This window comes from Phascolarctos cinereus, unplaced genomic scaffold (genome assembly GCF_003287225.1).
Source record: "Phascolarctos cinereus isolate Bilbo 61053 unplaced genomic scaffold, phaCin_HiC Scaffold_9;HRSCAF=440, whole genome shotgun sequence".
Taxonomy (NCBI): Eukaryota; Metazoa; Chordata; class Mammalia; order Diprotodontia; family Phascolarctidae; genus Phascolarctos; species Phascolarctos cinereus.
The window spans coordinates 252,312,623-252,325,879 of record NW_027556402.1 but is presented as its reverse complement, the minus strand read 5'-3'; the positions used below and the strand labels follow the sequence as shown (position 1 = coordinate 252,325,879).

The 13,257-nt window shown below is 56.1% G+C and overlaps 1 protein-coding gene across 1 annotated transcript; it reads left to right on the top strand.

Moving 5' to 3' along the window:
* The first annotated feature begins 4 nt into the window (after positions 1-4).
* PRPF19 (pre-mRNA processing factor 19) lies at positions 5-8,337 on the top strand. Its single transcript, XM_020976114.2, has 15 exons — positions 5-125; positions 1,278-1,427; positions 1,627-1,703; positions 2,314-2,529; positions 2,658-2,720; positions 2,970-3,011; positions 3,121-3,195; positions 3,698-3,773; positions 3,951-4,060; positions 5,763-5,918; positions 6,071-6,140; positions 6,234-6,319; positions 6,537-6,707; positions 6,836-6,941; positions 7,812-8,337. Exons 1-15 carry the CDS (start codon positions 107-109, stop codon positions 7,907-7,909), a joined length of 1,515 nt encoding a protein of 504 aa, XP_020831773.1. The 5' UTR covers positions 5-106; the 3' UTR covers positions 7,910-8,337.
* The last annotated feature ends 4,920 nt before the right edge of the window (positions 8,338-13,257 follow it).

The following is a 13,257-nucleotide window of genomic DNA, read 5'->3' as shown; positions in this document are numbered from 1 at the left end:
GGGAGAGGGGGAGAACCGGAAGTAGAGGCCGCGGCCCCGGAAAAAGAGCCCGGCGGGAAGGGAGCCCCAGCGCGACGGCGGCGGTGGCGGAGGTGGCGGTGGCGCCATGTCCCTCATCTGCTCCAGTGAGTAGTGGCCTCCGGCGCCGTTCCCGGCCGGGCGGCCCTCCCGCCCACCGCGGCCTCAGTAACATGGGTCAGGGAGGGTTGGACGCGGTGCCCCCGGGGGCGCGTCAGCGGCCTGGAGTTCGGTCCGTCAGTCAGCAAGCATTTATTAAGTGCCGACGGCGCTCTGCCCTAGGGCGCGAGGGCACGACCCCGGGCGCCCGTGCCCTCCGGGAGCTGCCAGCCTCGGGGGCGCGCACGGGCCGGGGGGGGGGGGTCTTTATTTCCTTCAGCGCCCGGAGGGCGCGCAGTAGGCGTGCTCACCCCCCCTGCTGCGTGGCGAGCTGGGGGAGGGGCCGGAAGGTGGGGTCTGGGGGCGGAGGGCTCGAGGTGCCCTTTCCCCTCCTGACCCCGGAGTTTCCGCTTCCATGGGGGGGGCTGGCCTCAGGACTTCCCCTGCCCCCCGCTGCCCCGGGGAGCCCCAGACCTTCCCTTCTGGATGCTTTAATTCAGCAGACACTTGTCAGGTGGTGCCCCAGGGCAGGAGGAGGCCGGGGTGACCCTCCGAGGTGGGGCAGTGGGTAGAGCACCGGCCCTAGAGTCAGGCGGGCCTGAGTGCACATGCGGCCTCAGACCCTTACGAGCTGTGTGGCCCTGGGCAAGTGACTTCGCCCCGATTGCCTCAAAGAAACCCTCTTCCAGGGTTTCCGACATTCCAACTTCTCGTTGATCCTCTCCGCCCTTTAAGGGGTGGGTGCCGCGCTCCCCTTTCACAGACGAGGAGAGAGGCACCCAGAGAGGCTGCATGGGTTGCCCGGGGTGACACAGCAGCGGCTGAGAGTTCAAAGCCCAGAGCTCTTTCTGCTTCTCCTCAGTGTTTCACAAGCTCAGGTGACTCTATTACGTGAGGATTGCACTGGACAGGTACAGGCTGACGGGAGGTTAGCGAATGCTCAGGGAGTGTCCTTGGGAAAGGGAGATGCCAGCACCGAGCTCCGGGCAGCTGGCGTCTGACGTGGTCCGTGGCCCCTCGTGGGCAGGCTTTCCTGCTCCTGCTTGGGAAGGGGGCGAGGCGCCTCGCCTGTTGTAAGCACTCAGTAAATCCGCGTGGAGGGGGCCGTTGGCCCGGGGCCCTCTTCTGTCACATCGCTCATGAGTCCTCTTTCTTTACAGTCTCCAACGAGGTGCCAGAGCACCCCTGTGTATCCCCTGTCTCCAACCACGTGTATGAGCGGAGGCTTATCGAGAAGTATATCGCAGAGAATGGCACCGACCCCATCAACAACCAGCCTCTGTCTGAGGAGCAGCTCATTGACATCAAAGGTGCCTCCTCCCCCAGGGTCTGCCCATCCCAGCGTCCGGGGGGCCAGGGTTCCAGTAGGGAGTGGATCTGAGGAGGATGCCAGCAGCATCCTTGAGGAAAAGCCAAGAGAAAAAGGGACCAGAAGGGAGAAGTCACGGGGGGGGGGGGTAGACTTTCCTGGAAATTTATCAAGAACCTCTCTCTCTGTCTCTTGGATAGTTGCCCACCCCATCCGGCCCAAGCCACCATCTGCCACGAGCATCCCGGCCATCCTGAAAGCCTTGCAAGACGAATGGGTGAGAGCACCGAGGGAAAACATCCTCTCTCCAGTGCAGGGCAGCGGGTGCGAGGTTGTACGTGGGCTGGGGACGAGGACAGCCGAAGAGCTGCTCACTAGTGGGGAAGGCGGTGAAATATGGCAGTTCTGTCATGAGGAGCCCAGTTTTTGTTTTTCACGTGTGTGAGTTAGACTGGGTAGAGAGGGATCGGGGTTGTAAAAGTGACCTTGTCGGCTTACTCCAGCTGTGCCCTTTGGTACAAGGGGGCTGTGTGGAAAAGGAGGGCTTCTTGTTTCTTGGGTGCCCCCAGATGTTGTGACAAGGTGGGAGCATCATAGCCCCCCCCAAACGGAGACAAGCAGGGGTCAGCTCCTCTGAGCAGAGGTCCCAGAAATCCTTGATAGTGACTTCTGCCTGCTGCTGAACCTGGAGGGGTGTGGCCGAACTGGGCTGGGGGCACTGTGGGAAGGACCCGCGCAGGCTGTCCCCAAGTCTCTACGTCAGCTTCCCTCGATTTGTGTTAATCATCCTCTCACCCTCTTTGTGGTGCTGTGTCAGCCACAGATGTGGCCTGGCCTGGCCTCGGGCCAGCTGCTTCTGCTCTCATCCCAGCCCCTTTGTCCCCAAGGACGCGGTCATGCTCCACAGCTTCACACTGCGCCAGCAGCTGCAGACCACCCGCCAGGAGCTGTCACACGCGCTCTATCAGCATGATGCTGCCTGCCGTGTCATTGCCCGTCTCACGAAGGAGGTCACTGCTGCCCGAGAGGCTCTGGCCACCCTCAAGCCCCAGGCTGGTCTCATTGTCCCCCAGGCCGTGCCCAGCTCCCAGCCTAGCGTGGTGGTGAGTGTCTCGGTCCGACTGCTCCACTTAATCAGGACTGTGTGTGCCCACAGTGAGTCCTGATGGGCCTCCTGCCTGTCTAGGCCTCACTTTGGGCCTCCTCTCAGTCTTGCTCTTTTTTCCTCTAGGGTGCTGGTGAGCCAATGGATTTGGGAGAGCTGGTTGGAATGACCCCCGAGATTATCCAGAAGGTAGATACCTTGACTCCCCGTTTTAAACATGGCAGAGTTTCCATGTCTTCAGCCTTCGCCTCCCTTCTCCCGTCCCTGACAGCTGCCTGGATAAAGGCTTTGTGTCCGAGTGTCAGACTGAGCCCAAGTCCCTTTATTGTCTCTGAGTCTGGAGAAGGATGTGGGTGGTGATCCTGTCACTGACAGTACCGTGGGGTGAGCAGTGGGGTCTCTAGCCTGGTTTTCATCGTCCTTTGCTCTCCTCTCCAGCTTCAAGACAAAGCAACAGTGCTCACCACGGAGCGTAAAAAGGTAAGTCCTGCACCTAGGAGGATTTGGGCAGTACCTTGGAGGGAGAGAGCTCAGGAGGGACCTTTGTCTCCACTCACCAGCATTGCTCTGGGGCTGTTCTTTTTGTCAGAGGGGGAAGACAGTGCCGGAGGAGCTGGTGAAGCCGGAGGAGCTCAGCAAATATCGGCAGGTGGCATCTCATGTGGTGAGTGGCACGCCTCAAAGCTGGACCCCAGGGCCCTTTTGTGGTATTGCTTATGACCCCTGAGAACCGAATCTTCTCTGCTTCCGCTCATCTCCAGTCCTCAAGTAGAAGGTCCTCCTCCTTCGTGCCCATCTCTCCTTTTAGAGAGACGGAATGCTGGTGTCCTGGTGGAAATATTCCAGGGCCCTGGAATGGAGGCATCAAGTGATCAGGGTGGGAGGGACTTTTTCTTTCAGAAGAGTGGTCTGAACATTCCTTTTCTCTACTCAGTTCAGACTGCCTCTTTCACTTGGTAAGGTCCCTGCCGAGAGCAGAGTGAGAAATTCCTGACTTTTAGTAAAGGAGAGTGTTTGGAGGGAGATAAGTCAGTGCAGGCTTTGAGTTGGGGGCCCTGAAGGGGAAGCAGAAGCCACACCTGTCCCCCCAGCCTAGGATCAGGCTCTAGCTCCAGGGATGACCTCAGTGAAAATTGGGTTGGTGAGCCACCCTTCTCTCCATAAAGGGGCTGCACAGTGCCAGCATCCCAGGAATCCTTGCCTTGGACCTCTGCCCCTCGGACACCAACAAGATCCTCACTGGTAAGTGATGAGGCCACACTCCTTGGTGTGGCCTGCCTGGCAAAAGGAAAGACATGCCGTGGCTGGGTCTTGCCCCCCTTCATTCTACCTAGGGGCCCCTAGGGCATCATCAAACGGGGTGAGGAAGGGTGTCCTGGGGCCCTTCCTGACAGCTTCTTGAATGTGGGTCATTCTCAGGAGGGGCGGATAAAAACGTTGTCGTCTTTGACAAGAGTTCAGAGCAGATCCTGGCCACGCTCAAAGGCCACGCCAAGAAGGTCACCAGCGTGGTGTTCCACCCATCCCAGGTAAGGCTGTTGCCTTTTGATATCTCTTGGGAGCAGCTTTGTAGGCCTTGGTCACTTGGAGCCAGTGGTCACCAGGCTGCCTGAGTTGGTATGCAGGTCAGAGGTCAGAGTGGTTGCCCTTTCCCTTAGTGACCCTTCAGTGGCCTGGGTTGACTTGGAGGCTCTCAGACCTGGTAGGACCTTCAGCTCTCTCATTTGGCAAGTGGGAAAATAAGCCTGAGTTGGGAGAGGAGTTGTTGAGGTCCCACGAGCATTCCCCGTGACCAAGTCTTAGTGTGCCCGTCACGCTCCCGGGGAACGTTTTAAAGGCTCGAGAGGCCAAACTCCAAGAGGAAACATCCTCGTCTCATCACACATGGGAGAAAGTAACAGTTGTGCTCTTTCTGCTGGGCCCTCTTTGGTGCAGTGGTCATCTGGGTCGGCCCTGCTGTGCGGCCTCAGTGGGCCCACCCATGAACGAAGCTGCTCGGTGCTCTAGAGCGTCCTGACCTCTGTCAGAGGGCTGATTAATGGACGCCACAGCTAGGAGGCAATGTCGTTGGTGCAGGAAGAGCTCTGGGTTCAAATTCTGCCTCCTCTTGCTTCCTGGGTCGCTCTGGGCGAGTTGCATCACCTCTGGGCCTCAGCTTCCTCACAAGTAAAATGGGCTTGGAGGAGGTGAGCTCAGGGACCCTGTAGCTTTAGTTTGATGGGCCTGGTGTCACTGAGTGTGCTGATGCTTGTCCCTAGTTCTTTGATTTGACTCATGGCTGCTGTCTCTGTTTAGAAGTTGAGGGGGCAGCTGGGTGACACAGTGGATAGAGCACTGGCCCTGGAGTCAGGAGGACCTGAGTTCAAATCCGGCCTCAGACACATAACACAACTAGCTGTGTGGCTCTGGGCAAGTCACTTAACCCTAACTGCCTCACCAGAAAAATGTTGATTGTGGAATTTGGGTCCTTTAAACTAAGAGCAGTGGTTGGGGGGTCTAGTGGACTCCGAAGCTGGTCTGGTCTCCTTGAGGTCTGTTGTACCCAGCCTGTGGGAAGGATCATCAATCACCTTTCATCAAAATGTGTCCTGTTCTGGGAAAACCAATGAAACGTATTCACTTCCTCTACGTTGGCCTGCCCTTCCCTACCGCTGCCGCTAGGTGGCAGTGTGATGACCTGCTGAGTCCATTGTACCCACCACCATCTATACTGAGCGCAGACCTGGGCTCTGGGGGTGCTTCCAGCACATATAGTAGCATCTGCACAGGAGGGGGCCACCCATGGTCCTGGGGAGTGTGGGGAGGCAGAGAGGACAGCAATAGTTTGGCCAGACGTAAGACGTGTGAAGGGGAGGAGAATGAACTAAGGCTGGGAAATAGTGGGAGCAATATTGCTGAGGAACTTGGGAGCTGACCCTTTATTTGGTGGGCATCGGGCATCCCCTGGTGGCATCTGCCTAGTGGTAGGGTGAGAGCAGCAAGTCAGGAAGATCCTTCGGGCAGCAGCATGAAGACCAGAAAAGCAGGAGGCAGGAAGGATGCCCAAAACACTCCCCAAACCTGAGGAAAGACACAGGTCCTTTTTTAAAGGGGTGAGCCAGTGAGCAAAATTAGGAGTGGTGGAGACGGGGCCCCAGACTTGTGGCCATCCCTGGTTTCCGTTCATTGTTGTCTCGTGTTTTATCTGTCTTGTTCATTTCTAATTTCTTGTCTCTTTTTCTTCCTCCCCAGGATCTCGTGTTTTCTGCCTCCCCGGATGCCACCATCCGCATTTGGTCGGTCCCCAACGCCTCTTGTGTGCAAGTTGTCCGGGCCCACGAGAGTGCCGTGACAGGCCTCAGTCTTCATGCCACGGGCGATTACCTCCTGAGCTCTTCTGATGATCAGGTGAGTGCCTCTTCCGAGTCATATGACCATGAAGAACCAGAGCCTTGCCTTTTGGGGGGACGTTACATCATGGAGCCCCCTCTGTCTCCGTGGTACTTGTGTTCTCCAGGGGGCGGCTGCACCCCCACACTGCCGTCTTTGCTTGTCTTTAGTACTGGGCCTTCTCGGACATCCAGACGGGACGAGTGCTCACCAAGGTCACTGATGAGACTTCCGCTTGCGGTGAGTGGCCCAGAAGGCCTGCCAGTTCCTCTCCTCCCCCTTCATCAGGGTCAGGCAGGCACGGACCTGGCTTGTCTTCCTTTCCTCCTACAGCTCTCACGTGTGCTCAGTTCCATCCTGATGGGCTCATTTTTGGGACAGGGACCATGGACTCTCAAATCAAGATCTGGGACCTGAAGGTAGGCGGGAGGCCTGAAGTCCGCTGCTGTTTGAGCAGCATTATTTGGTGTGCTTGGCAGCCATGGCAGGTGGAGAGATGGCTGCGGCGACCCTTCTGTTGCATACAGGGGGTGCCTCGCCTGTGCAGGCCTCCCTTGCCATGCCTCTTCGGTCCCTCCTGTGGTCAGAGCCCAAGAAGTACCTGTAGCTAACTTGTCTTCTCTTCTCCAACTGCAGGAACGCACCAACGTGGCCAATTTCCCTGGACACTCTGGCCCCATCACCAGCATCGCCTTCTCAGAGAATGGTTATTATTTGGCTACGGCGGCCGATGATTCATCTGTCAAACTCTGGGATCTTCGCAAACTCAAGAATTTCAAGACACTGCAGCTGGATAACAACTTTGAGGTGGGTGGGTGGGTGACTTTGTCCCTGCCTTGAGCTCGATCCTGGATCCACTCTCTGTTCATCCATCATCCCCGGCCTGGGATCCCCTGCCCTCTAAGCCTGATTCTCTCCCTATTTCTCTGTGGCAGGTGAAGTCACTGATCTTCGACCAGAGTGGCACATACTTGGCCCTGGGAGGCACTGATGTTCAGATTTACATCTGCAAACAGTGGACGGAAATCCTCCACTTCACAGGTAGGAAGTTCATCATTCTCCAAGGCCCCTGGGTGTATGGAGGATGGGCTGGAGTGGGGTCACCCCAGAGACAGGGAGAGTGCCGGGAAGGCCCCCTCGAGGCCAGGCCCTGCTTACAGGGCACATCCTCTGGGTGCAGAGAAGGGGCAATTCTGAGAGCTTCACAGAGGTAGAGACGGCTGGCTCGTCTGGGTCCGCCACACTTCTCTGTGCTCCGCTCTCTATTGCTTCTCCCAGCTCAGTGACAGCCCGTCGCAGGAAGTCCTGATGAAAATATCTTGTGTCTGCCCCTGACCCCCTTGGACGTGTAGGTCTCTGGGTCAGACTGCTTCTCGGAAGAGTCAGGCCGGCTCTTCTTTGTCCGTAGTTGCTTTCCTGTTGCCTCCTCCATTAGATTGTGAGCTCCTTGAGGGCGGGGCTCTTCTTGCTTTTCTTTGCTGCCTGGTGCACAGAAGGTGTTTAATAAGTGCTCATTGACAATTCACGGCTCCACCAACAATGCATGAGTGTGTCTGTCTCTCTACAGCCCCTCCAGCACCGACCGTTCCTGCCATCGGCGGTCCCGGTTTGCTGGGGTGAGGTGAAAGCTTAGGGTTGGTTGGTTTGCATTGAGAGCCCTTTGCCCGCCTCCTTTGGCCGCTCATCCGCAGGGCAGTGGCTTTTGGTCTTACTCTCTTGAGCTGGCTTCCTCTGCGTCTTGGATACGACCCTTGTGGGGATTATTGGGTGCAGAGATTTTTCACGTCCACACTTCTGGAGGTCAGAGTGCGTGGCTTGGGGTGTGCTGGCCCTGCTCTTGTGGAGCACTTCTAGAGGTGAGGCCTGTGTTCTGAGCCCACCAGTGTTAATGGGCTTCTTCTCTCCCCTCAGAGCACAGTGGCCTGACCACGGGGGTGGCCTTTGGGCACCACGCCAAGTTTATCGCTTCGACAGGCATGGACAGGAGCCTCAAGTTCTACAGCCTGTAGGCCCGTCCCCTCCGGAGCAACCGAGGCCTTGTCTCCGTAGTGGTTAGCGTTAGGGGTGGGGGGTGGGGAGGGGAGAGACTGAGGGGAGGGGGGAGGAATTTGGGAAGGGACACTCACTTGATTTCACTCTGGTCTGAATGGTGGCCTCGGCCAGTGTTGATGTCCTAGAGGCGTGGGCTGCCACCTCCGGGCACCCGCAGTGACGATGGATCGGGTTGCCGTGATGAGCCGTTGCCCTGGAGGCGCCACAGAAGGGGTTTGGGGACCCAGAGCTTCCCTTTTAAATAGCAGTGATTTGGGACTCTCGGCCCGTTCCGCAGCCAGTTTGCTTTGGCTCCTGGGGGAGGCTGAGCAGAGGGGGAAGGGCGCAGGAACTCGTGCAGGTTTTTGTAAGCAGCGATCTAGTTTCATTAAAAAAAATAAACGAATGTTTTCTTGTGTCTCTCTGAAGCTGAAACACTTGTTAGAAAGTCTCTGAGCTTCCCTTGGAGAGAGAGAGAGGGAGGGCTGTTAGCAGCACAGAGGTGTTTGTCGTGGTCGGGGGCACTTGTTCGCTTCCCAAGCATTGAGGGAGTGGTCCTGGGGCTTCTGGGGATGGCCTTCGATAGACGTGCGACCACCATGGCCAGTTCCCTGGCTCTGGGCCTCCTTTCCTGCCCCATTGTGAGCACAGAATCAGAGCTGGAGGGGGCTTCCCTGACCAGGAGGTCTGAGCCATGCCTCATGGGAATATGCTGTGGCTTCATCCGGCCAGTGACCGTCCAGCTCTGCTCAAAGGCTTCCCAGGAGAGGATGCCACGCACACACACACCACACACACACACACACACACGCACTCAATGCTCACACACTCCTCTCCTCCTCCCCCCCTTCACATCCAGAGTCTCTCCTCCCTGTAACAGCACCTTAGCTAGTGGAAGGCAGCTGTCGTGTTCCCCCAAAGAGCCCAGGCCTACCTTGTAGGTGACCCAAGCCAACCATCGTGTGTAAGAACTGTGCCTGACTGCCCAGGAGGAGTTTGGCGATAAAGAGGTGCTTTTTCTGAGAGGGCCCGAGACGTCTGTCTTCGGGAGCCTTGGTAAGAAATCTCAGGTTACATCTTAGTCCCGTCGCTCAGTACGTAGAGCCTGGGATGGGTTGGCTGGGCCCATGCAGCCAGTCAGTGTTCGAGGTGGCATTCGAACTTGGTTCCTGCCCTTTGCACTCTGGAGATGCCTTTCCAACATTCCCTGGGAATCTGTGACCAGGCCCTGCAGGCCGGGATGGCTCTGAATGCTGGTGCTTTGGGATCAAGCCCTTATTCCTGAGCGGTCTCTCTTCCAATCCCTGCAGTGAGCCGCATCCTACTTTTCTACACTTTGAACCACCCAAGGAAATAAGTAGCCCACTGATTGTAAATATTTGTCTAGGGCCTCTTAAGGCTTGCAGAGCAGTGGATCTGTGTCATCATTAGGTTCTCACGAGAGCACAATGATGTAGGCGCTATAATTAGGCCACGCAATAGAGAAAATGGCTGGGGTTGCTCGGCAGGGACTCGCCCAGAGTCACAAAGCTCCTGAACGTTGGGGCAATACTGGAACCTGAGGCTTCCTGGCTCCCCAGCCCAGTGCACTCACTCTCTGCCAACCCCCCTAGATGCTTCAGAACAGCCGGCCTTTACATAGTGCCTGGGATCTTCTCAGCCCTGTGAGACAGGTGCTATTATTCCCAGTTTGAAATGGAGACTGAGTGTAGGTGACTTGCCGAGCTCAACTGGGAAGTGTCTCAGGCAGGATATGACCTCCGGTCTTCCTGACCCAAGCCTAGCACTCCACCACCCAGCTGCCCGATGAATGGTCTTCACCAATCTCACCCTAGCTGGGCTTTGGGTCACAAACTCTGACCATCCTTGTGCACTGCTCTGTGCTTCTTGGCAGATATTCAGGCCCCTTAAGAGACATCAGGGTTTTGTCTTGGCCGTTTGTACCGAGGAGGGCAGGGGTCCCCCACACCTAGGAATCAGTGCAGGCTCTGGGGGTCCTCTGACTGAAGCCTCGGAGAGATCCTTTCTTTGTGGGTCCATTTTGGTCAAAATAGCCTCCTTCGGCCTCATCCAGGCTCCACGCAGGAAACTGCATCCGTTGCTCCTCAGCTGTGCCCCTCACCTTCACCTTCCCATCCATCCTTGGGCCTGACCTGGGTTCCGAATCTCAAGCCAGCACCTCTGGGGGTTATTGGCCCCAAAATGCCCACAAGAGGGCAACAGGCCTACACGCCAGAATCTGAGCCCGGGTTGCTGCTTCCCAGGCTGCCGGGCTCCTTAGCGGGCCCGACAGCCCCAAACCTGGTCGCGAGGGCCCCCCAGCCTCCCCAGGCAGCACATTGCACTTCAGAATAGCCCCGGAGCCCAGACCAGCCTCTCCCCCCTCACCGATGGCTCCTTAAACGCCCTGCTGTGTCCACCCCACCCAGCCCTCAGGCCCTGCTACTTGCTGCTCCTCTGGTCCTGAGGGGGGTCACACTCTCTGGGCCTCACCTTCCTCAGAAGCCAGATGAGGTCACAGCACACAACCTCCGAGGTGCTTTCCAGCCCCGAGATCTGGGCTTCCCAACATCCCCCCGGATCCTTCCAGGCCCCCTAACCAGTTCTGATAGCCCTACAGACACTCTCCAGTTTCCCAGTACCATTTCTTTGTTTTTGGCTTTTTTGCCTTTTTGGTGAGGCGATTGGGGTTAAGTGACTTGTCCGGGGTCACACAGCTAATGCCAAGTGTGTGAAGTCAGCTTTGACCTCAGGTCCTTTCTGACTCCATGGCCGGAGCTCTATCCTCTATGCCACCTAGCTGCCCCACCCAATGCCATTTCAAAGCACAGCACCCAGAATTGGACCAGAGATATGGGCTGACCAGCACAGGGTCCAGCAGGAGAGCCATTGCCTCATTTCTCCCTAGCTGGCACAGTGGATAGAGTTCCAGGCCTGGAGTCAGAAAGACCTGAGTCCAAATCCAGCTTCAGACACTTACTAGCTGTGTGACCTTGAGCAAGTCACTTAACCTTTTATTACTGAAGCTATTGCCTTGGGGAAATGTTTTATTAATTCTCTGGTAAACTACCCTTTGGGCACTAGGGCACCAGGCCTGGAGTCTTACCAATTTCAAATTTGGCCTCAGACACTTATCAGCTGTGTGACCCTGGGCAAGTCACTTCACCCTGTTTGCCTCAGTTTCCTCATCTGTCAAATGAGCTGGAGAAGGAATGGCAAACCTTTCCAAGAAAACCCCAAACGGGGCCACAAAGAGTCAGAAAAGAGTGAAAATGACTGAATAGCACTTACTACTATCCGGCCTGAGACCACAGCATTTTTGCTTACCCCATCATAGTGTCGGCTCTGAGCCTGCAGTCCACTGATACCCACAGATCATCTTCTTGGGAGAAACTCGTCTGACCCAACATCCTTCATCTTGTCTGTAGGTTCCAAACAAATCGACTTCACAAGTGAAGGTTTTTGTGAGCAGCGATCCTTACACTTTCCACAACAGGAGCTGGACTGAGGCCTTCATCTGGCCCCCCAAGACAAAGGCTTACACTTGTTGATACCCTTTCTCACTGGGTGTTTCTCCTCTTTTCTTCCCCCATGCCTCTTTCCCCTCCCACCCCACCTTCACCCCATGGGCATCATTTCATTCCTGTTTGGCCAAAAAGAATTAATTTGTAGTTTAATTATTCTACTTACAGATGGATTTAGAACTGATGGGACTTCAGGTCATTTAATCTAACTCCATTTTACACTTGAGGAAACTGAGGTACAGAGGAGAAGGAAGGGGACAAGCATTTATTAAGCACCTACTAAGGGCACTGTGCTCAGCACTTTACAAATAGGATCTCATTGGATTACATAAAGGAAAAAATTCCCACAGGAGAGGACCTGAGTTCAAATCCCTTCTCTGATGCTTCTTCTGTAATCTTGGGCAAATCATGCAGCCTCCTGGGTCTGTTTCCCCATCTGTAAAACGGGGAGCTGGAGAGAGACCTTTGAGCACTAGATCTGTGAGCTTGTGGCCGTATTTAATACAAAGCAAAGTCAAGGTAGCAAGCAAATGGGGGCATTTGAACCCAGATCCCCCAGCTTCCTCACTGTACTGGCCACGTCTAGCTTATCTGTAAAAAGTGGGGTTTGCAGTCGAGGCTGGGAGGCTGGCCCCCAGAGGCAGGCCAGGGCTGTGGTTGTTGGGGGGCTGGAGAAGAGGTTTCCCAAGGTGCCCCTGTACCCTTGCCCAAGAAAAGAGAGCAAAGAAAACGCTGAAGCTCGCCCTTCCCCTCCCCAGTGGAAGGCCCTGGTGGTTTTTTCCTCCCCTCTCTACTCTTGGCAAACAAAGATTATCACCTCCATCTCTCCTGGCAGCTGTTTACTTTATTCTGTGGTGGCTTAATAACACCAGAAGGTGTGGAGCAATGAGGCTGAGGCAGGGACAGGATGCTCATCAGCCTGCCCCCTCCCACCAGAGTCAAGGCTGATGCCTCCCCCAGCCGCACCTAGGGCAGGGTGAAGGGCCGGTGCCCTAGGGTGCTGGCATTCAGGGGAACTCATCCTCACCATGGCAATCTGGATAATGCAGACGTTGTTATGGTCCCAGGCCTCCATCCCTCCCATACCCCTGCTCCCACACCCACCCCACTTTGCTAGATTTAGCCGTGCTGCTGCTCACTCTCCCCTGCCGAGGCTGCTCTTGCGTCCTGGTCACAGTCCCAGCCCCAAAGCCAAGGCTGCCTTCCCTCAAAGGCTGACTGTGAGCACGAGACTTCCCAGCCCCGGGGCAGTCCCAGAGCCCACCCAGTCTTCCCTTTCTCCCCATCTCTCCTTCCAGCCTAGTTCAGTCAACGAGCATTTATTATGTGCCTACTGCATAGGCAGAAATGAAATAATCCCTGATAAGAAGAGCTTAACGTGTCTGAGAAGCTACGGTTACAGTCTATCTGCTCTGCTATCTATCTGGCCGAGAGACCGCCAACCTCAGTCAGGACTCCCACTTATGGGTAATAAGAGCTAGCATTTTCATAGAAGCGGAAGGCTAGCAAAGTAGAGCCTCATTTGATCCTCACAACAACCCTGGGGGGCTGGGGAGGTGCTGCCATGATCCCCATTTTACAGAGGGGGAAACTGAGGCAGACAGAGGCTGACTCGTCCAGGATCACAGAGTTGGCAAGTGTCTGAGGCTGAATTTGAACTCGGGTCTTCCTGACTCCAGGTCCCATCCCCGGTGGCAATTTATGCCGCATGGTCATCAGTCAGAAGCAAAAGCAGGCTAGGCAGTTTGCCAGGCGAGCTAGAGGAGGGGTAGGGTGGGGGAAGGACACTAGAGGCCTCTTTT